Source organism: Carettochelys insculpta, chromosome 1, assembly GCF_033958435.1.
Source record: "Carettochelys insculpta isolate YL-2023 chromosome 1, ASM3395843v1, whole genome shotgun sequence".
In the NCBI taxonomy this organism is placed as follows: domain Eukaryota; kingdom Metazoa; phylum Chordata; order Testudines; family Carettochelyidae; genus Carettochelys; species Carettochelys insculpta.
In genome coordinates this window covers 213,633,585-213,655,165 of record NC_134137.1, presented here as the reverse complement: position 1 = coordinate 213,655,165, position 21,581 = coordinate 213,633,585, and the positions used below count along the sequence as shown (strand labels likewise).

The window sequence follows — 21,581 nt, the reverse complement described above, 5'->3', positions numbered from 1 at the left end:
TAGGGCAGAAAGCTTCTAGCAACTGGGCATGTGCTTGGTGCACACCCAAATTGGAATGCACATGAGCAATCACTCAAAGAAGAACAGACTAAACAGCTAAAAGCCTTCCCCCTACCTTCCCAGAGCGCCTGTAGCAGGGGGAAGGGGCTCTCAGCCTGCCTGGCTGTCTGCAGCTGCGGGAAGCTAGGCAGGCTGAGATCTCAGCAGCTTCGCATTGTGTGAATGTGAAGCTGCATAAAGAGCTGTCTAAAGAGGACAAGGCCTAAGCTTAGAGCACTATAATTGTCTCAGTTAAGGATATGTATCTGTGGAGGTTTACATCCATCTGATGCAGCAGTTAGAAGGAACTGAGTCTGCAGAAGATGCCATGCCCCCTTTAAAAGTCTTGCTCTCAGAAGATTGGAAAATGCAGACAAGTAGAAGGTGGCATAAATGCTTTAATTTGCCTTACTATAAGAATATTCCATCATTACTGTATGAACTGGGGGTCAGCCACATAAGAGAGGGGTCGCGTACTCTGAGACCTTACTGTATTTTCTATCCTGCTCCTTATATATATTAATGTCATTTTCTATTTTGACTGTAGATGTGCATTGACCTGAATGAAGTCTTCCCTGGCTGTCTGATATCCCAGTCTTTTTCCTGAGTCAACAATAACTTCAGAAACCTGTAAAACCTGTTGACCAGTTCATTTTTTCCATTCAATGATCGTTACTTTACATATATGAATCTCATTTGCCATCATATTGTACTCATATTGTTTGTTTAGGTCTCTGATATTCTTCACAGTCTTCTCTGAGACTAGAAATCCTAAACAAGTGCTTATAAGAAATGGCTTTGTTTGTAACAGTCCAGACCACAAATGCACTGAAAACATTTATCAATATCCTTTCAATCAGCCTCAGGTCTGAACCAGGATAGAAAATGAACTACTCTCCCATACCTAAAGCTACTCACTCTAACATCAGAAGAGATGTATAGGCAACATAGTGAAGGAGGAGAAGAAAGTTGTATTAGCACAGTGCTTGCTGCTGCTCAGGCTGTGACTGACCTGCAAATGAATAGGAATGAAGTCTTTGTGGCTGTCAGTCCAGAACCTGTCACTTACATAAAATCCACATGAAAATACATTAAAATATCCACCCCCTTAAAGTGAATGCAAAAATGTATGAAAGAGAACTGGTTTTACCTTCAGGTTAACATCTTCAAATTTTCTTCTAACTGAAACCAAATCAGCTTCGCTTTCTGTATCTACAATTTGAAGTTAAACACTAAGTAAATTCCAATTAATCCAAAACCAATGCAATATATTTGTTTTTCTGGGAATCAATTTCAACTAATACTATTCAGACAATATTGGCCAAAAATGTTTATCTAGCAAAAACGCATTTTTACAAAACCCTAAAGAAGCGTTTCCCAGTATTATACTTTTAAATAAAATCCCACTGAAAGACATTGAAACTTGGGCTCCTATGCCACTCTTGAAAAAATGAGCTTTTTGAGATAGATGACACATATTCACTGTGGCCTTAATTCCTTCCATGATTTCCTCATTCAGGAAAAACCTTTAGGACTCTGACGAGGACAGGAATGTTGTCAAGCGCAGGAGTATGAAGAGTCCATATCAAACAACTCTCTTTATAGGTAAGTAAACTTTGTTCCTTCCTTCGCTCACACGCCCTCTGTGTGTTCACATTCATGGGTACACATGAGAACATCAGAACAAGTCTTCCAGCCTGGCCTGATCCTGCTGTAATGGATCTTTGGAGTCTCTCCCTCCCTCTCTGTTAACATCTGTAAACAGAGCTTTTTTGTCCCATACTACTTTTGTTGGAACTGAGACAGGCAGATCCAATGATTTCCCCTGTGAGTTAGCTCTTCACTCAGAGTCGGATGCTGACAGAATTGGTAATTGCTTCGAAGTTGAATCAGATGACTTAGGAGCCAACTGCACAGCACTTTTGTAACTGGACCAAGCCAAGCGCTTTCTGAAGCAGTAGGGCTGGGGTGGGAACTTGTGGCTTGTGAGCCACTTTGATTTGGCCAACCAGGCTGAGGGCTTGCTCCCGCCACCACCGAGCTGACAATGGTGCTCCAGCCATGTGGAGAGGAGAGAAACCGGGCACATGTGGCTGAAGCGCCAACACCGACTCCCCACTGAAGGTTGGGGAAGCCCCAAGCCTCATGGGAGGAGCGGGGAAGAGAGGAAATGACTCTTACGTATTTCAGAGCCACCACCCCTCCGCCCCCGGTTGCTCTCACTGGCCAAATTGTGGCAATTGGGAGGAGTGGGGATGGCTCTATGCACAGAGATATGTGAAGCCACATGCAACCCCTCTCCGAGCCGCACCACACAGTTGCCCTCGTCTTCTGGCTCCTCCCACCCAGATGCTGCACATCCCCTGACAGACTCCCACAGCCCCATCCTCCTCCCGCCCAGACCCTCACATTCTGCTCCTGCAGAGTTGATCAACTGTCTAAAGAGGACAAGGCCTACGCTTAAAGCACTATAATTGTCTCAGTTAAGGATATGTATCTGTGGAGGTTTACATCCATCTGATGCAGCATTTAGAAGGAACTGAGTCTGCAGAAGATGCCATGTCCCCTCTAAAAGTCTTGCTCTCAGAAGATTGGAGAATGCAGACAAGTAGAAGGTGGCATAAATGCTTTAATTTGCCTTACTATAAGAATATTCCATCATTTGAGCTGCAACAGCCATAACATCCCATGAGCATGAATATGCTGAAGAGAGACAGATAAGGGCATTTATCACAACCTAAGGTGACTATCCTTTTAAATTTACAGAAATGCCAGATCTTGCAATAGTTGTTTTCCATTGACAGATAAATGCATAGTGGTATTTTATGAGCTACGTTATGATATGCTGATGGAAAAGTTCCACTTTCAACTGTAATACCAGAAAGATTATGTGCAAACTAATCTGCATTGTGATATGAGTTGTAAGTCAAACATTACCAACCACTTACTTTACTCAAAAGTACAAATCTTATTCTCAGAAATAAAACCAAAAAAGCCGCATCTGAAGTTGTATAATGTCATTCAGAATACAACCATTTGAAGGCAATGGTATTAATACAAGTATAATGAACAAGTTAGTCAGGAACATAAGACATTCTCAAATGTCGCTGAAATGGTCACTAACAACAGCTGTAAGAGTTCCTAGTCTCTGTTTTAGACACATCATGATGGCTCAGTTCAATACTGACACTTGCACATCCATTAAAATTCCTCCCCAAGATTTTCTGGTACAAACCTCTTGCACACTATGTTGAACCCAACCCAATCCAATCATTTTAGTTTGCGCTACAAGTTTTAATGTGTTCTTCCCCTATTAATTTATAAAAATGACAGACAAGCAAATGAATATATTTCATACTTAAGAGAAAATATTTGAATAAGGTAGTAGCTTTCATTGGCTCAACTTTGGTTGGTGAGAGAGAAACAAACTTTCAAGCTTATACAGAACTCTTCTTGGCCGTCATACCAATCACTACTGTGCTAATCAAGAACATGAATACTGAACTGGTCAGCATTAGCAATGCTGAAAAGCCTCAGATGGTCTCCTAGTCAATGCTTTGGCTACAACATATTAGGAGAGTAAAAAACAGACCCAGATTAATCTGACATTTTAGTTATTTTGGAAAATGGCAACTAACAGGATTGTCATGCATTTAAAATTAATAAATACTAATAGCAAGTTTGAATATTTTTGGAAATCTTACCTGTGTCAGCATCTTGAATTTCTTCACAAGCATCTGTAGAAGATTCCCCAGCACATTCCTTGCAAAAAACCACACACACACGAGCAAAGTCACAACAGCAACTAGTAGCAGTTTAGTTCTAATAACCTGCACTATGCAATTTCCCTTTGCCAGAAGGTCCCCTGCTACTGCCAAAAGCCTAATTCTCTTCTAAAAATGAGCATGTCAAAATGACATCTTTAGCTGAACTGCTCATAAAGCCTATTCTTGACTCCCAGCTGAATACTCAAATTTTACTATTTTTTCCTCCATGCATCCCTGGAGAGCCAACATAATAGTGTGAAGAAGGCTAGCGGCTACTCTGGTTACACATTATAACAAAACGGCACTCAAATAATATAATGATGGGGGATCAGATTATTTTAATAGAAAAGTTAAATTTATTTTGATTGCCTTATCATTATTGTAATTCATGAGCTAAAAATAATCCAGTTTGAGTTTCAGATTCCATGTTCAGTTTGTAAATCTGGAAAGTAGGGGGATAATAATCTATGTACTTCTAAATTGAGTACATTTCATCAGGTGTCATGCAAAGACAACAAAATTGTCAATATCACATTGCTATTCTTGGAGTAGACTCAAAGAGCAGAACCACCTGGTTTCAAAGTTGTACCAAACTTGAGGTTACTTAATGACAGAGGAGAACGCCATTATCAGCTTGGGAATTTCATGATGAAAGAGGTTTCCATTGATGACTAAGTCATTTATATTGCAGAAATCAATAAGCCTCTCTCAGTTTTCATTCATGGTGCCTTGCCCATGCTTTCCCATTGCTCTGTCATGGTTTGTGCTGTCCTAACGGACTTTGATATTCACGTGTCCCATGAAGGCAGGTCATGGGGTGGAACTCTAACTCCTCCTGTTAACGTTTACGAGATTTCATCTTTTACTTCTTCATCACTGTCATTTGTCAAACCATAGCACTGAATCAGATTGAGAATACTGTGTTTTCCCTTTCAGTATGGCTCTCCTAAATTTGCTGCTGATGGATATCCACTCAGGCAGGGAATTCTCCACTCCCTTCTTCAAAAGGCCGGCAAGACACTCATGGTGTTGTCCATACCCCCTTCAGCATACAGAAAAATTTCTCCCGAGACTGTCATTAATCTTCCTGATCCTGTCCATATACTCTCACTGACACCCAGAATGTGTAGACTGTAGCATTTCATCTCTGCTGTGACCTGAGCTAGCTTCCATGTTTCATACGTGGATAGTATGTCCCAAAACCAAGTTTGGTTCTTGCCTTGGTGTCAAGCACTAAAGTCTTAATGCTGGTAGCCTCCCTTTCAATTTTCACCACTGGCAGTCAGATGGGTCTTTGACTCCTGAAATCAACAGTAATGGTTGCTTCCTCAGTTGTTTCCGTAACATATTTTGTTTTTGTGAGACAGGGTTGTTAGTCCTGTGCCTAACTCCCAACATGGAAGGCCAGGGTGTCTATTTTGTCTGGCTGCCCCCCTACAGAAAAAAATCTGGCATGGCTGAACCTGCCATGAGCAAAAAACGCTCGCTGACACAGGCTCTCGAGATCATTAGAGTACGCAAGCTGTCTTGCCATGACCAGGCATGGACACCAAATGACACTGTTCTCCAAATAACAGAGATAAGAACTGGACTGACCATACGATGATCAAATGGTGATGCTCACTGACAAATGTGCACGTGAGAAGGGGTGCAGATATTGGCTGTGACCTCTGACTTGTGGTAGTCTACATCAAACTAAAACTGAGAAGCATGGGTCCAACAAACAAAGGAGGTAGATGTTATGACATTGACACACTAAAGTCCCCTGAAATACAGAAAGCCTTCGTTCTGCAGGTTGAAGAGCTGGTTTTGGATACTTGCAGACCTTGATGAAGAAAAAGGGAATGCAGATGACAATAAGAAGTGGGACAAAAGTAACAGGAATTTATAAATACAGCAGTGAAGCCTTTCTAGGCTACAGGCAGCACAGAAGAAAGAAGTGAATTACGTTGAGCATATCAAACATCACAGAAACCAGATGAGCCCTGAAGAATAATGTTTTGGACTCAAAATCCAAGAAGCGAAAGGACGAATACCCTGAACAATACAGCAAGGCACACCAGGAGTTCAAATATCTTGTGAGGTAGAAAAATGAGGAAGTATGACCTCTCCAAACTGTCTAAACAACCTGCATTAAAAAAAACAAAAAAACCACCCTTGGTATCTTTCTGCCCTGAACAATTTCAAACCAAGATCTATTGACGTAGTGTACACATGAGGATATGAGCACCATCATTGCCAGGAGGCACTAGAGATGGATTTGCCATGTGCTTCAGATGAAAACTGATTCTATTAAAGTAGCAATAAGATGGACTCCTGAAGGCAAGTGAAAACAACATGGCAAAGAGCTGAGGAAGCTGAAAAACCTGGGAAAACATTGAAGACTTGCCAGAAAGACAGAACTGGAGGTGCTTTATCTCTGCTGTAAGCATCAGAGGCTTAATGGGAACACAATGATAATGATGAACTGCAGAGGCTTTAAGTATTTGTACAAAGGCTGCTCTCCAGAATGGTCACGGAAGTTTACCAGCTGAAGAAAATAGTTTAGTCCCTCATCCCCTACTATGAGGAGGATAATGAAAATAGCAGAGATCTTATTTTTCTGCCAGTTACAGTTACTCGTCATCGGAGAAGAGAACTTTGCAAGATCGATTAACTGTAGATGCTACTTTACTGTAGATGCTATTACATCATAGGGAGAGTCAAATGAAGTTCACTACTTACACAAAGAAAGGGACTGGTTATCAGCAACTGGTTTTCTTGAAAATTATTTTAACATTCCCCGAACTTAAGGGGTTTTATCCTGGTCCCAATGAAATAACTGGAGTCAATGGCAAAATATCACAAATATATGCAGATCAGACCCTTAGCTGTTTACCTTTAAAGGTTCAGAAGAGAATATTTCAGTCTTTTTTTTTTTTTTTTTTTAGTAACTTTTACCATTCAGTGAAAAGTATCCTCGTGCAGACAAATTGCTTTTTCTACAAGTTTTCAATTAATATCTTGCAACAAGGTTTTTCAGAATCTCTGGCAAAATAATTCTAAACCTTATTGTTCTATCTAATTAACTTATGACAACGCTTGTCAGGATTCATTTTATATCACTATCATCATACGGATGGTACCTGACAGGCAGAAATGAATTAAAAAAGTGTCTTTAGGAAGCTCTTGGCAGCCTAGCCTTACTGTTATAGTTCCACCCATTCATTCACCACCTGGGAGAGTGAGGGCTAGTACTGAAGAGGAGCTTTTCAGCAGCAGGTTAGTCTCCTTGTGGCTGGGGCTCACTCTCCTTCTCATGCTGGCTACGTCTACACTAGAACGCTATGTCGAAGTAGCCCATTTTGAAGTAACAACATTGAAATAAGCTACTCCGATGCGTATTGTCTACACATGATCCAGGGCTGGTGTCATCTATGTTCAATGTCGAAGTAGCGACAAGGAACGTCAAACGGGGATGCCCCAGAAGGAAAAGCAGGGCCCTCACACACGAGACCCCTTTCAAAATAAAGGGCTAGGAAAGCCTGCGGATGGGGTCACAGGGCGGACTAGCCCTTCTGGGGCTACAGCAAGACACTCCTTTAAAGGGCCCCTCCCAGAAACACACAGCCTGCACAGCACAAGGTCCGCAGAGCGCTAACCACACTCTCGCAGACCAAGTCCCAGCAGCCATGGATCCCCAGGAGCTGCAGCAGCAGCAGCAGCAGCTGGAAGCCTTCCAGGCTATCACCTGGGGAGCAAGCGCCCAGCTAGGTGCTGCACAGGAGACCGCCCAGCAGCTCCTGGCAGGGGAGCCCTCCCTGGGGGCAGATGGGGACACCCCAGACCATTGGACTCCCCTCTCCCCCCCGGTGGGTGCTCCGCTGGCTCTGGAGCTACCCTACCAGCTCCGAGCAGTGGGAACACCCAGTCATGGGGGAGAGGGACAACAACATGTGGCTGAAGAATTTCCGCATGCGCCGGCAGACGTTCCTGGAGCTCTGCCAGTAGCTCACGCCCACACTGAGACACCAGGACACCCACGTGAGGTGCGCCCTCACTGTTGAGAAGAGGGTCGCATTTGCTATCTGGAAACTGGCCATTCCAGATAGCTAACGCTCCATGGGACACCAGTTCGGTTTGGGAAAACCCACAGTTGGGGCCATCGTCATGGAGGTAAGGAGGCCTGTGCATGCACCCACTGGGGGGTGGGAGAGTGGGGAGGCGGACCAGGGAGAGCCCAGGTGTGGGGGCAGGGAGAGAGAGGCTAGATTGGGGGGGTGCTCAGGAGGGGCTGAGGACACCCTGCACCCCCTCATGGGTGCTCACATCCCCTCCCCACAGCTGGTCTGTGCGCTCAATGCCTTGCTGCTCCAGAGGTCGTCCAAGTCAGGGACTTGGACACGGCTTCGCCACCATGGGGTTCCTGAACTGCTTCGGGGCCCTGGATGGCACCCATATTCCTATCCATGCCCCAGACCACAGCGGGGGATGCTATATAAACCAGAGGGACTACCACTTTGGGGTTCTGCAGGCCATGGTAGACAGATGAGGCCGCTTCCAAGACGTCCGTGTGGGCTGGCCTGACTGTGCCCATGACGCCCGCATGTTTAGGAACTCAGGCCTGTGTCGCTGGCTGGAGGCGGGGACCTACATCCCCCAGAGGGGGATTCCTCTGTGGGGACACCACCGTGCCCCTCTGCCTCGTGGCAGATGTGGCCTATCTGCTCCAGCCCTGGCTCATGCACCTGCAGACCGGCCACCTCAACGCCAGCCAGGAGCAGTTCAACGGCCACCTGAGCCACGCCCATCAGGTGGTGGAGAGGACCTTTGGCTCCTTGAAGGGCCAGCGGCGATGCCTCCTCACCCACCCAGACTTTGCTTCAGAACAACCCCCAGGTTGTGGGCGCGTGTTGTATGCTCCACAACCTTGTGGAGAGCAAAGGGGAGGCCTTTGTCCAGGGGTGGGCGGTCAATGCTGGCATGGGCTACCCCCAGGTGGATGCCGCACCCAGTTGCCAGGCCCACCAGGAGGGGGTCTGGGCCTGAGAGGCCCTGCGGGCATATTTTGATCGGGGGGCCAAGTGAGTGCCTCCCTGGCCATCCCTGGCAGGCCTCCTGCACACTGCCCCCACCACCTGCACGCTGTCCCCCTAACAAGCACACATATCAGAGTTGTTTGAAAAATACTACTGTGAATTACTGATTAACTGTTACCTGTTACCTATGGTTCCTGCGCAACAAATTGCAACTATATACATGGAGGGATAACTACATATACATGGGGGCAATAACTATATACATGGGGGGTCCAGTGGATGGGCAGGCCGTTGGCCCATCACTCCGGGATGGGGATGGATGGGCGCAACCCCCTGCGGGTTCAGGTCTTTAGTACTGTGCCCTGGCCTGTGACCCACACCCCCCGTCCCCTCATGGGCGTGGTGTCCCTGTGGGTGGCTCCATTGCATGGTCACCCTCCCCCGCTCCCAGGTAGGGCACAACACTGTCTGTGGGAGCGGGCACTGACAGAGGCACTGGCGGCCATGCTGCCGTCCCAGGGCCATGCTGTGGCTAGGCCATGGCAGGCCAGGTCTGCTGGGAGCGTGGAGGGCCCCTGGTCATGTCTGGTGCCCCCACCCCATGGTGTGTGCTGTGTGGGGTACGTACCTGACCATCCACTGCTGCGGTCAGGGGATGCTTGTTGGCTGGATGCCCAGCTGGAGCTCCGGGATGGGAGATCAATGAGAATCTCCCCTCTCACTGGTGGACCTCTCCTCAGCAGTTCCTCCAGTGGCCCCCAGGGTGTGGGTCTGGCCTCTGGGCCGGATTCCGGCTTCGAGGCTTGTTGGGGTTCCTAGGCTGTGGTGTCAAGGACAGCCAATGGAGAGGAGGTCCCGTGGGCCCAGGATGCTCCTGAGCTCATTGTTATAGGGGCAAGTGGCAGGGGCGGCCCCAGACCAGCTGGCTGAGTCCCAGACTTGGGCATAACCCTGCTGCAACTCTTTCACCTTGCTCCGGACATGATCCAGAGAGTGGGCAGGGTGACCCTGGGTGGCCAGGCCCTCGGCCAGCCAGGTGAACGCTCCTGCATTCTGCCACTTGCTCCCCATTACTTGGAGCACCACCTCCTCACCCCAGAGCCCCAGCAGGTCTCAGAGCTCAGCATCTATCCAAGAAGGGCCCCACCAATTCTTGTCCCCTACCCCCATCTAAGGGCTGCTGCACGTGGTGATCATAGGAGCCCTGCAGGGGCTGGACAGCGCGTCTCAACCTCTCATCTAATTGCCACCATGAAAGACCCTGCTATTTCGAAGAAGCGGGACGCGGATTGTCTACACACACACTCTACTTTGACATTCAACGTGGAAGTAGGGCGCTATTCCCATCTTTTGATGGGAATAGCGATTTCAACATCTCACCACCTAACACTGATTTCAACTTTGAAGTAACGTGTGGCTTGTGTGGACGCGACGCGTGCTACTTTGAAGTTGTGCTGGATACTTTGAAGTAGCTGGCTCATGTAGACACGGCTGTTATGTTTTGTTTTGTGGGGAGGACGCTGTTCAATCCCCATTAGAATCACAATCTTCCCTGGAACTTGTGCCTGCAATGTTATTGGTCCTGCAGCTGCCCCATACAGCCCTTCTCTTAAGCCGTGAAAATGTATTAAAATTTATAAAACTGAACATTGGTTAAAAATAAATACTGATATTAACCACTGAATTTACAAAAAATTAAAACTGAACTCTGCCAAACCTACTTATTGTTAGCTGTAAATATTAGTGTGAGGTCCACTTACATTAGGGCTAGATCCCTAAGCAGTACAGTTTAGTTGAACTTCTGTATAACCTTGGGTGCTCCAAATGCAAGGGTATGATGTGATCAAATTTCATTGCAACAAGTAACACAGTTACAAACCACTGTGCCTCAGCACAGATAAAATGAGGCCTCAAACACATCTCCATGACAGATGGGAGACCCTGCAGCTGATAAGGATATGGTGAGGCACAAAACCCATAAAACACATAGGCCACTTCCTTTTGCTCCATTGCTTTAAAGAAGCGTATTAGATTATCACAATAGCTATGAGAACAAATTTTGTTTCAATCCAAGAAGGAACATAAACATAGAATAGTAGCTCTTTTAAAAAGAATGCAATTGGCTGTAAAGGAGCTGTGTACATTCAACCACTTGGCACTACATGGACAATTCTTGAAGGAGACACACTGCTGCAAGCTTTTTTCAAAAATTCAATGCAAATGCCCAAGACTGAACCAAAATGAATTATTGTTGTGGATAAAGAAAACATCCCAATTCTTTCAAAACTACTTTATCCACACTAGACAGCGATGATTTAATTCAATAATTCACATGCTCATTTTAACTTAGGCTACTGAAAAACTCATATAGAGTCCTGTATGAAAAAATATATAGTAGTAATTTTATTTAGATAGTATAACATGTTGAAATTTATGGCATCCATACCTGATGTCCTTTTAAATCTTCATTTTCAACATCAAGGATCCAATGCTTTTGTGTTTCTTAATTAGAATGTATAAAAAAAATCTACGTTAGAATGTGACACATTGCAAATAAGCATTAAATCAGATTTTGGATGCAAATATAACTAATGCTTCCTTTTGACCCAAGTATTTATAATTAACGTATTTTCCAAAAAGTAATCTCCAGAAAGGTTTAACTAACTCAGCAGTCACAAAAAAGAATCAACAAAAGGAAGAATGACACAAAGTCAGAGATTCAAAAGTCTCTCTGGGACTTGGTCAGGGTTGATCTTCCAGAGTTCGATTTCGCACTTCTGGTAGAGGTACGTGAAATCGATCTGTTGGGGGTCGGCAGTTGACCATTGCTAGGAGTAAGGAAGGTTGATGGGAGAAATGCTCCCATCTACCTCCCTCAGTGAAAGCAGTTAGGCAAGTCAATTTCAGATATGTCAATTGTAGCTATGCAGTTGCCTTAGCTAGAATTGCGTATTTGAAATTGACTCATTTCCCTAGTGCAGACCTGGCCTCTGACAGAAAGCTGCAAACTATTTGTGACACATCACTAATTTCTAGGGATCCAATCCTATAATATTTAAGGAATTATGAGACTTTATTTATGCGGGTAGTTTTATTAATCTCATATGGACTAACAAGTTAAGGTATACGTTTCTCACACACTTCAATGTTTGCAGGATCAGAGTCTATTTCTATACAGAACAAGTAATATTTGCCTTAAATTTGTCCTAGTCGAATGATTAGCATTCTTAAATGTCAGAGGAAAAGATTATCAGGAAAAGAAATTGCCCTCTGGAGCTCCTGAAATCACCCTATTATTTCTGGGCTTCTGTAAAATGTTCTAGCTATGAAGGTTCCCCATAAATACTGGTTCCCTGACATTTTTACTTGACTATTTCAAGTGGTGGACATCAAAAAAACGCATGCTATAGATACTGGAAATTACATCCAAAGTAGAAGAATTTCTCTTTTAAACAAAGAGATTTTACAAGACTTATACTGTAGTAATTAATTGACCTGTTAGGTTGATATTTATACTACTTATAAGTACTAATTATGAGTTGCAAATACTGTTAAAACCATTCATAATGAGCTTCTGCATGCCTTCTTTTGTGTTATTTTCATGGATTATTCATAAAGTGCCCAAAATATGCTTGAAAGCCAGGAAGGAGAGGATTTAGAATTACATTTTTAGCAATGAAGAAGGAAAAATACAGTATCAGAAACATGCATTTGTCAAGTTTAAAGTACCCTTTTTTCCCCCAAGTGCTTAGTTTGCCTTTTTCTTGCTCCAGATACCTGCCTCGAATCCATCACTGCATTAAATGTATACTACACAAAATCAGGCATCTGCTAGTATTCCCCACATCTGAGCCTTTCTGCATTGTTTTCCCAATACCATCTTGCGATTCTCAAGAATGCCATTACTGAGCCCGGGAGTGACACCCGCAGCTGCACACACCAGTTTATGTTGCCATATGCTTTCCCCTTGCTCCCTGATATGGCACCAGGAAGTGGAAATCCTATGCCTCCATTTCCTGGTAGAGGTTGAACTTCTCTAGTCCAGCACTATCATCTGGCAATATCCATGGTCTGGCATGATTTTAATTAGCTGGATATCCATTTATCCTGGGTGTGGCCAAGTTGCCTGTGGTCCCATAAAGTTTGCTTACAGCCATCACTCCTGGCTCTCAGTGTTCTGCGCTGTTATTTACCTGTAATTTACCCCTAAATAGCTTCTAAGAGTCCAGTAAGCAGTGCAAGTGTTGGTAATGCTGCCAGAAAACACTGACCCTCGCATGGTTTGGCAAATTCTCTGGTTAGGCACTGGTCAGGTCCTGAGGGTGCTGGATTAGAGAGGTTCAACCTCTATCATCTTTGAGAATCATCAGAAAAAAAGAGGAGAGGCAGTTTCTGTATACAGTAAAATTCCTTTAATCCAGCCTCTGACGGTCTGGAAATCCTGATGATCCAGCATCCCCCGAGATACATATACCTCAACATTTACGTAAGTAAGGGGGCTTGGGTGGTGAGTTGGGGTCATGGGAGGGAGGCTGGGGAGTTAAGCCTGGGGTGGGTCGGGGCTGAGGGATAGAGTGGAGCCAGGGAGTGAGGGTGAAGAAGCTCCAGGAGGGTTGGGGTGGTGAAGAAAGCTGGAGACGTGCAGGAGTGGCAAGCCGTAGCTGGGCACAGGGGTGGTGAGCCACAACAGTGGGGTTTGAACTAGGATGTGAGGGTTATGGCGACATCCAGTAGTCTGGAAAATCCAATACCCGTCCAGTCCTGGACATGCCAGATAAAAGAAATTTTAATGTATTTTCTCCCTCCTTTTTTTTTTTTTTTTTGGGGGGGTGGGGTTCATATAATACTTCAGAGGCCATTTACTTGCTTCCTGATATATGTCAGGCACCCCACCTTAAAAACAGCCTCTTCCTTTACAAACTGCTTTCCCTCCTTGGCTTAAGGCCATGGCATCCAACAGGCTAGCCACTAGGAGCTACATGTAGCTAGTTGGCTTGAACAATAAAAACTCATTCAGAAGATCCTTCTGAATTCGAAAGCCATTCTCCATTAATTTGATCCATCTGCTGGATGGAAGACTTCTGCCAGTTCACAGAATATATTAGATATGCCATTCAGGCCACAAATCATCATGCACCATCATAAGCCATGGCTCTCAATTTGAATTTTATTCCTGATTTTAAAATTTACATTTTCAGAATAACTTGGGTTGTTTGTTATAGCAGTAGGCACTATAGTGTCCACTGCTTCAGAACTGGTTAGACATCACAGACTCAGGGGGATACTCGTCTCCATTCCTATATTTAATATTTTTTCATAAGAAGTAAAACCAAAATGTAAACATCTTAACATCTGTGGTTATAAAGAGTCTAAAATGTGCTCCACACTTTTTTCTGCTTTAAGAATCCAATAGAAGATTTTACTTTGTGCTTCAGTCCTTGCCCTTCACCCATAGCACCAGAAGCAATCCGCCCACTTAACAAAAAAAACCAAACCCAAATTTCCTTAAAACTGGTTATTACGTCTGAGGTCAAAATTACTTAATTTGTATTTGTTACTGTGAATACTGAAGGGCAATTTGATTATTGAGGCTAAATTAGATGCTGTCCTTAATAAAATCTCCCAGATTGAAAACTGGTTTGAAATTATTGAGAAGAAGTCTGAAAATATGAAAAGCAGCCTTTGGCTTTCCAAACCAAATTAAATAATACCAATAAGCATCTTAAGCAAGGTTAACTCCTTGTAATATTGGAAAAGAGGATCTATTTCCTATATAGTAGTACAGTCTCTAATACTTATACATGGTACATGCTTTTGAAATGCACCAGAGGCAGGAGAGGAGAGTAATTAACTCAATCTGCATTACTATTGCACTATGTGCAAGAATTTGACCCTTCTCTCTAGAATTGAAGGACATCAAGTGAAAGTTCTGTACCTAAATCCTCAGACTAATTTACTCTCTATTGGTACTAAAACTGTAGTTCTTACACCTTTTTATGACAGAGAGCACGTGATGCAACTGATCTGGAAAAAAATGGAAACACTATGTATAATAAAAATGTATATATAACTAGGTAACCAAGCACTACCCCCCCATGTCTGACATCATAAAAAGTTCTTGCTGAATACAGAATTTGTTGCTTTTGCCTTGTCTGTTCCCTGCCTGTTTCTAGATAAACAGAGGTTAATTGAAGATCAAAGCTTCACTTGTTTTATTGTGATATGGGGGTGGGGGAGAAACCTTTGGGTCTCTTATATTAGGCGTACAAGGATCCTGCAGTTTAGGTTTTGTCCACACTGGCAAGTTTTAAGAAAAGACTTTTGATGACAAAACTGCATGAGTGTTCACACTGCAACATGAATTTTGTTGGGAAAAATACCCTTTTTCTTCAACAAAAAACTTCCAGCTCCACAGTAAACTTTTTTTTTCTTTTCTCCTCTCTTTATTGTGAGCAAACTTGCAGTGTAGACATCTTGAGGCATTTTGTTGCTGTTTCTGACCTCCAGGAAGTGGTCCACAATTCCCAGTCAGCTGCAATGGTCAGTAGTTTGACTTCAGCTGCCTTGAAGCCAGGTGGTCAGCTATCAACTCCTTCCCCTTTCAAGTTCTGTAAAATTTAAATACCATTACCCGCTGCCTGGCTTTTTGTGTGAGTCCATTGGAGAGGACAGTGATTGTTCAGTTTCATCGATATGGTTGAGGCATGTGATGCAATTGATGAGGTACACAACACAGGGCCAACCTGATAAATCATGACCTACACAGCCGGAGCACCTGCACCCCTCTCCTCTGTGGGCTGGCTCAGCATGAGTGGTGTCACTGCATCTCCCCAAGTACCCACGAATGGGCATCACACCAAAAGCTCCCTTGCTTGGACTGTTGCACAGCCATTGGACTTGATCATTGTATGGGGAGATGAGTCAGTTCAGTCCCAGCTGTGACTAACCCATAGGAACTGGGTTACATAAGGGCACATTTCTCAATCCTCATGTGAAAAAGGGTATGAGTGAGACATGCTAAATTGCAGACTGAAGATTAAAGAAAACAGACAAGCATATCATAAGTCTGTGAACAGAACTCATACTCCAGGGCTTCACTGAACACCTCTCATTTCTATAAAGAGCTGGATGCTATCTTCAACAGCCTCCCCACCTCCAAGAGCCATGTGGATACTTCAGAGGACATGGAGGCAGTACACAACAGACCTAACCCATGGAACGAAATGAAGTTGAGGTAGATGAGGACCAGGGGCTTCCCGGGTGTTGTTAAATGTCTTTGTCTCCACTGCTGATTCGGATGATGGAGGAATAGACGGCGATCCTTGTGTGTTCTGCAAGCACTGGAGTGAGCCTACGCAGGTTTTCCTCTGCCGGGCAGCACATTGAAAATTCTGCGTTCACCAACCCACATTTTATGCCCTTACATTACTTTTCATTCTCTGGGTGTTCTCATTTTTCCATGCACTCCACCCTTTCTCACAACTTTGAATCTACACACATTTGTGAGATGCAACCCTTTGTCAGCAGCTCCATTACCAGCTTCACCACGTTATTTTCTGATGAATGAAGGCACACATTTATGACAGTACAACAATCTCATACAGCAATCACTCTGACCCCATGTGCAGGCTTTAAAGCTGTCTTTCTGGCAATGTGTTGCACAGGAAGAGCAGGGAGAGGTAGCCTGGAAACAACTGTAATCGGGGCGGTTGATTTAAATTAAGGCAAGTTAAATCTCAAAAGAAAAAAAAAAAAATCACTGATTTAAGCCAAGTTAACAAAAAAGCTTAGACTGACTGTGCTAAGAGTATACTTAATTTTGGAGTAAGCTCAAATGCTTCTTACTGCCATGTAGGTGCTCCAAGTACAATTAATGAACCAGGGCAGCAAAGGTATAAGCTGCATCTTCCAGGATGACCATGGGCATTTCTAAACCTCCCACTGTAATCTTGTGGTCTGGAAAGAAAGTCCCCACCTGCAGCTTTCAGTACAGGTCAGCATTCATGAAGAGGTCTGTGTCATGCCTGTCTCTAGGCCACCCCGCACTGGTGTCTGTAAAATGCCCACAACGATTCACAAGCATGTGCAGCACCATCCGGAAATATCAGTGGCTTGTACTCAGGTCTGCAAAAACAGTCACTACATCATTCACATTTCCCACAGTGAGAGTCCTCCACAGCAGAATGCAATTTATTTCCCTGGGCAATTGCAATAATATAGGCCCAACGGTAAACCTCCTTACTCCAGACTGATTTTGAGACTGACTGGTAGCAATCGGGAGTCATCAGCTTCCACATAACAACTGCCACCTGCTTAACCAAAAGGGCAGATCTCATTCTGGTGTCCCGGCACTGCAGGTTGGGAGCCAGCTCAGCACACAACTCCAGGAAGATTGCTTTATGCATCCTAAAATTCTGTAGACACTTCAACCCGCAAATGCATGACAATTTGATCCCAATCAATCAGTACTGGTTTCCCTAGTCCAAAAGTGTCTCTCTACCCTGTACAGCTGCTCTGTGACTGCCAAATGCAATGACAGATTGCAGCGGTCCATATCATGCACAGTCAGGTTCTTCCACGTCTTCTGTCTCTGTCAGCAATTTCAAGATACTCTCCATTGCCATGTGCAATGTCCTCAGAAAAGTTAAGTGATCATGTGAGTGAAGTACGGGATCCATTCTCTTTCACTGCAGATGCTGAATTACACAGCAAGGAATGGCAGTTGGATAAAAGGTGCAAAAGGATACTGGAAGCCCCTGAACAAAGAGGTGCCTGACATACCCACAGCTCATGCTGTTGGCGGAGGAGCTCCCGATGTGAACACAATCTACTGATAGAAGGGGCAAGTGTGAACCCCCACTAGCAACTTCTGCATGTCAACATTAGTTTTCTTGATAAAACTTGGTTGTGTGGACATACCCTTATTCACCAAGCTCAATTTTATGCACCCAAGTACTCCCACTGACTTCAGTGCAACTCATCTTATACTTAGAAGTTTGCCAGATGAAACCTTAGAGGAATGCACGTAAGGTAAGGGAAGGAAGACCAAGACTGCAAAGGCATTAGTTGCACGCATAAAGGTAAGCACATGAGTTTATGATGTTTGCAGAAGCTCTTTGGGACATCTTGCTCAATTGATGAATATGATGTATCACTATAGTGCATTGCAATTATCTTTTAGCAACATTTCATTTTAAAAAAAAACTGAATCAGTTACTTTACTCCTATCTTCACGGTACTACTGGAAGTAACAAGGAAAGTAAGATCAATACACTGACATGACCCATAAAAATTTCTGTAGAACAAAATCCATTAAACATGAGAGGGATTTGTTTGATATTAGGAAAAAACATCCCCTTTATTCAAGTAAAGAAAAAACTGGACTATGTGTTAAACATCACAGAAACATCATCCTGCTTTAACACATTCTTTCCTTGGTCCTCCTACCCCCAAAGGCTGTCAGTACAGATCACTAAGGAGAGGTATAAACTTCAAACACTGTATAATGCAGGCAGATGTTCTGAGCAAAATGCAAAGAAACTACAGAGTGAAATGGCATCGCTAAAATGAGTATGGATATGAAGCCAGAATGCTAGCTGAAGACCCAGCAATAACCATATGCACTTACGGAACATAACTAAAATTTGATTTCTGAGTGCAATGGATTTCAATTTCAGTTACTGTGGCAGTTGCAATTGTATGCCTGGAAGGGTTGGAATATTTTTGACCCCTTGTTCCCTTGACAGCCTTTGATCAGCTTCAGGATCAGTCTTCCCTTATGTGACTAGCAAGGAGGAGGCCTGATTGAGGTTTGCAGGCTTTAAAAGCCAGAGTCAAAGTGATCAGGGGAGCGAAGTGGGCAGAGGGCTGCAGACAGGTCAGTTTTAAGAGGCAGTTTGACAGGGGGGTTCTACTATGGTTAGGAAGACTTGCAACACGCGTGCCAGCACTGCTTCTGTCTCCTCCACCTGCGGCTGTAGTCAGACAGACCAGAACAGGTACGCTTCTACCCAGACCCTGGTATGGTTTTGCAGGGATTGTGACTTGCAATTCCTGCCTTCCGAAGTCCAGGTTGGGGAAAAATATCCAATGTGGAAGGTGTCTTCTGATAAAAGCTCTCAGGAAGCAGGTGGTGGAGCTACAGGAAGAGGTAGCTAAGCTTAGGGGTATTAGACTCGACGAGCAATTCCTGCACAGTATTCATGTGGAGATAGCTGTGGTTAAGATAGCTGTCCCACCACAAGAGAGTGCTGACACACCATCAGTGGAAGCAGTTTAAAGACTAGCAAAATAGTTTATTAGGTGAGCTTTCGTGGGACAGAACGTGGGACAGACACGAAAGCTCACCTAATAAACTATTTTGCTCGTCTTTAAAGTGCTACTCGACTGCTTTTTGTTTTGATAGTGTATAGACGAGCACGGCTCCCTCTCTGTTACCATCAGTGGAGGTAGAGATGGCTTGGGGAGGAAATAGGCAGCTGGTCACTTACAGCAGCAGACAGTGCTCTGCTCCTGCTCCTGCTCCCAATCCTCCCACTGTGGTACTGGGAAACCATTACTCTGCTCTGGATGTAGAAGATACAAGAGTTGAGGAATCACCCCCTACAGGTGAATCAGAAGAACCTTGTACCCCCAAGGCTGGGGGGGTCTGATGCAACCCCTATGAGAAAGAAATGTAGGGTAGTGGTGGTAGGAGACTTTCTTCTGAGGCGTACAGAGGCACCCATCTGTTGCACTGACATGTCATCCAATGTCACACAGTGCACAGTAAACCTGTCGAACTCCTCGCCAGAGGTGGCTGCAAAGATTAGGACTATAAGGATTCAGAGAAGAATAAGATAAATTCATGGAGGTTAGGTACATAAAAAGGGGGTAGGAAGGGTGTCCCTGGTCTCTGTTTGTCAGAGGCTGGAGACGGATGGCAGGAGACAAGTTGCTTGATCATTGTCTTCAGTCCACCTGCTCTGTGGCACCTGGGACTGGCCACAGTCAGCAGAAAGGATGCTGGGCTAGATGGACCTTTGGTCTGACCTAGTAATGGCCATTCTTATGTTCTTATCCAAAGTTGTTACGGAAGCATTGTCAAGGATTATCCAGCCTACGTACTACCACCCCCTGCTACTCATCCATATAGGCATGAATGATACTGCAAGGTGTAACCTTGAGCAGATCAAGCATAACTACAGGGATCTGGGAGTAGGGGTGAAAGGAGTTGGGAGCACAGGTGGTGTTCTCCTCAATCCTTCCTGTCCAGGGTAGGGGCCAAGGCAGAGACAGGTGCATTCTGGAAGTGAATGCCTGGCTGCGAGGATGGTGTTGTCAGGAGCACTTTGGCTTCCTCAATAATGGGATACTGTTCCATGAAGGGCTGTTAAGCAGGGATGGAATTTACTTTTCGAGGAATGGAAAGGATGTATTTGGATCAAGACTGGATAAACTAGTGAGGAGGGCCTTAAACTAGGTTAAATGGGGACAGGTAACCAAAGCCCACAGTAAGTAAAAAACCTGGAAACCTGGGAGTTGGGTTGGAACTGGGAGGGATAATGGGCTATAATAGCAGAGAAAAAAGAGAGACTGGGCAGAACTCGGGCACAAAAGCAAATCAGTATCTTAGATGCCTATATACAAATGCAAGAAGTATGGGTAATAAGTAGGAAGAACTTGAAATCCTAATAAACAAACATAACTATGATATAATTAGTATCACAGAAACTTGGTGGGATAATATGCATGATTGGAATATTGGTACAGAAGGGTACAACTTACTCAGAAAAGATAGGCAGGGTAAACAGGGATGAGGAGTGGCCTTATATATCAAAAATGTGCACACCTGGACTGAGGTGGGGATGGAAGCAGGAGACATATGTTGTGAGTCTCTGGATTAAGTTAAAAGGGGTAAAAAAACAACGCTGATGTCATGATAGGGGTCTACTACAGACCACCTAGCCAGACAGAAGAGACTCTCTCTAAACAATTAACAAAATTATCCAAAACACAGGACTTGATGGTGATGGGGCACTAAAACTATCCAAACATATGTTGGGAAACTAACACAGCAAGGCACAGAATATCCAGAAAGTTTCTGGACTGCATGCATGACAATTTTTTATTTCAGAAGGTGGAAAAAGCTAGTAGGGAGGAAGCAATTCTCGATTTGATTTTAATAAATGGGGAGGGACTTGCTGAGAATTTAAAAGTGGCAGGTAGCTTGGAAGAAAGTGATCATGGCATCACAGAGTTCATGATTCTAAGCAAGAGCAAAAAGAACAGCAAAATAGAGACAATGGATTTCAGGAAAGCAAATTTTGGTAAACTCAGAGAGCTGGTAGGTAAGGTCCCATTGGAAGCAAGATTAAGAGAGAGAAAAAAAACAACTCAGGAGAGTTGGCAGTTTTTCAAAGGGACATTATTAAGGGCCCTAAAGCAAACTATGCTGCTGCACAGGAAATTTAGAAAGTATGGTAAAAGACCGCCATGGCTTAGCCAGATTTTGCATGACCTCAAAATCAAAAAGGAGTCATATAAAAAGTAGAAAGTAGGATATATTACAAAAAATGTATATAAGCAAATAAGACATGTATGCAGGGGCAAGATTAGAAAGGCCAAGGCACAGAACCAGCTCAGATTAGCTAGAGACATAAAGGGTAACAAAAAGTCACTCTATAAATATATTAGAAGCAAGAGAAAGACCAAGGACAGGGTAGGCCCACTACTCACTGAGGAGGGAGAAACAATGTCAGGAAACATGGAAATGGGA

At 44.2% G+C, this 21,581-nt stretch overlaps 1 protein-coding gene across 1 annotated transcript in view; it reads right to left on the bottom strand.

Annotated features, from left to right (window-relative positions):
- Positions 1 to 21,581, bottom strand: part of HJURP (Holliday junction recognition protein) — a 64,015-nt gene that overhangs the window by 31,563 nt on the left and 10,871 nt on the right. Inside the window, exons 5-7 of the mRNA XM_074990979.1 lie at positions 11,271 to 11,326; positions 3,744 to 3,801; positions 1,190 to 1,251 (exon numbers count right to left, since the gene is read on the bottom strand). Of these exons, the coding sequence (XP_074847080.1) occupies positions 1,190 to 1,251; positions 3,744 to 3,801; positions 11,271 to 11,326 (176 nt within the window). The remainder of the gene's footprint in view (positions 1 to 1,189; positions 1,252 to 3,743; positions 3,802 to 11,270; positions 11,327 to 21,581) is intronic.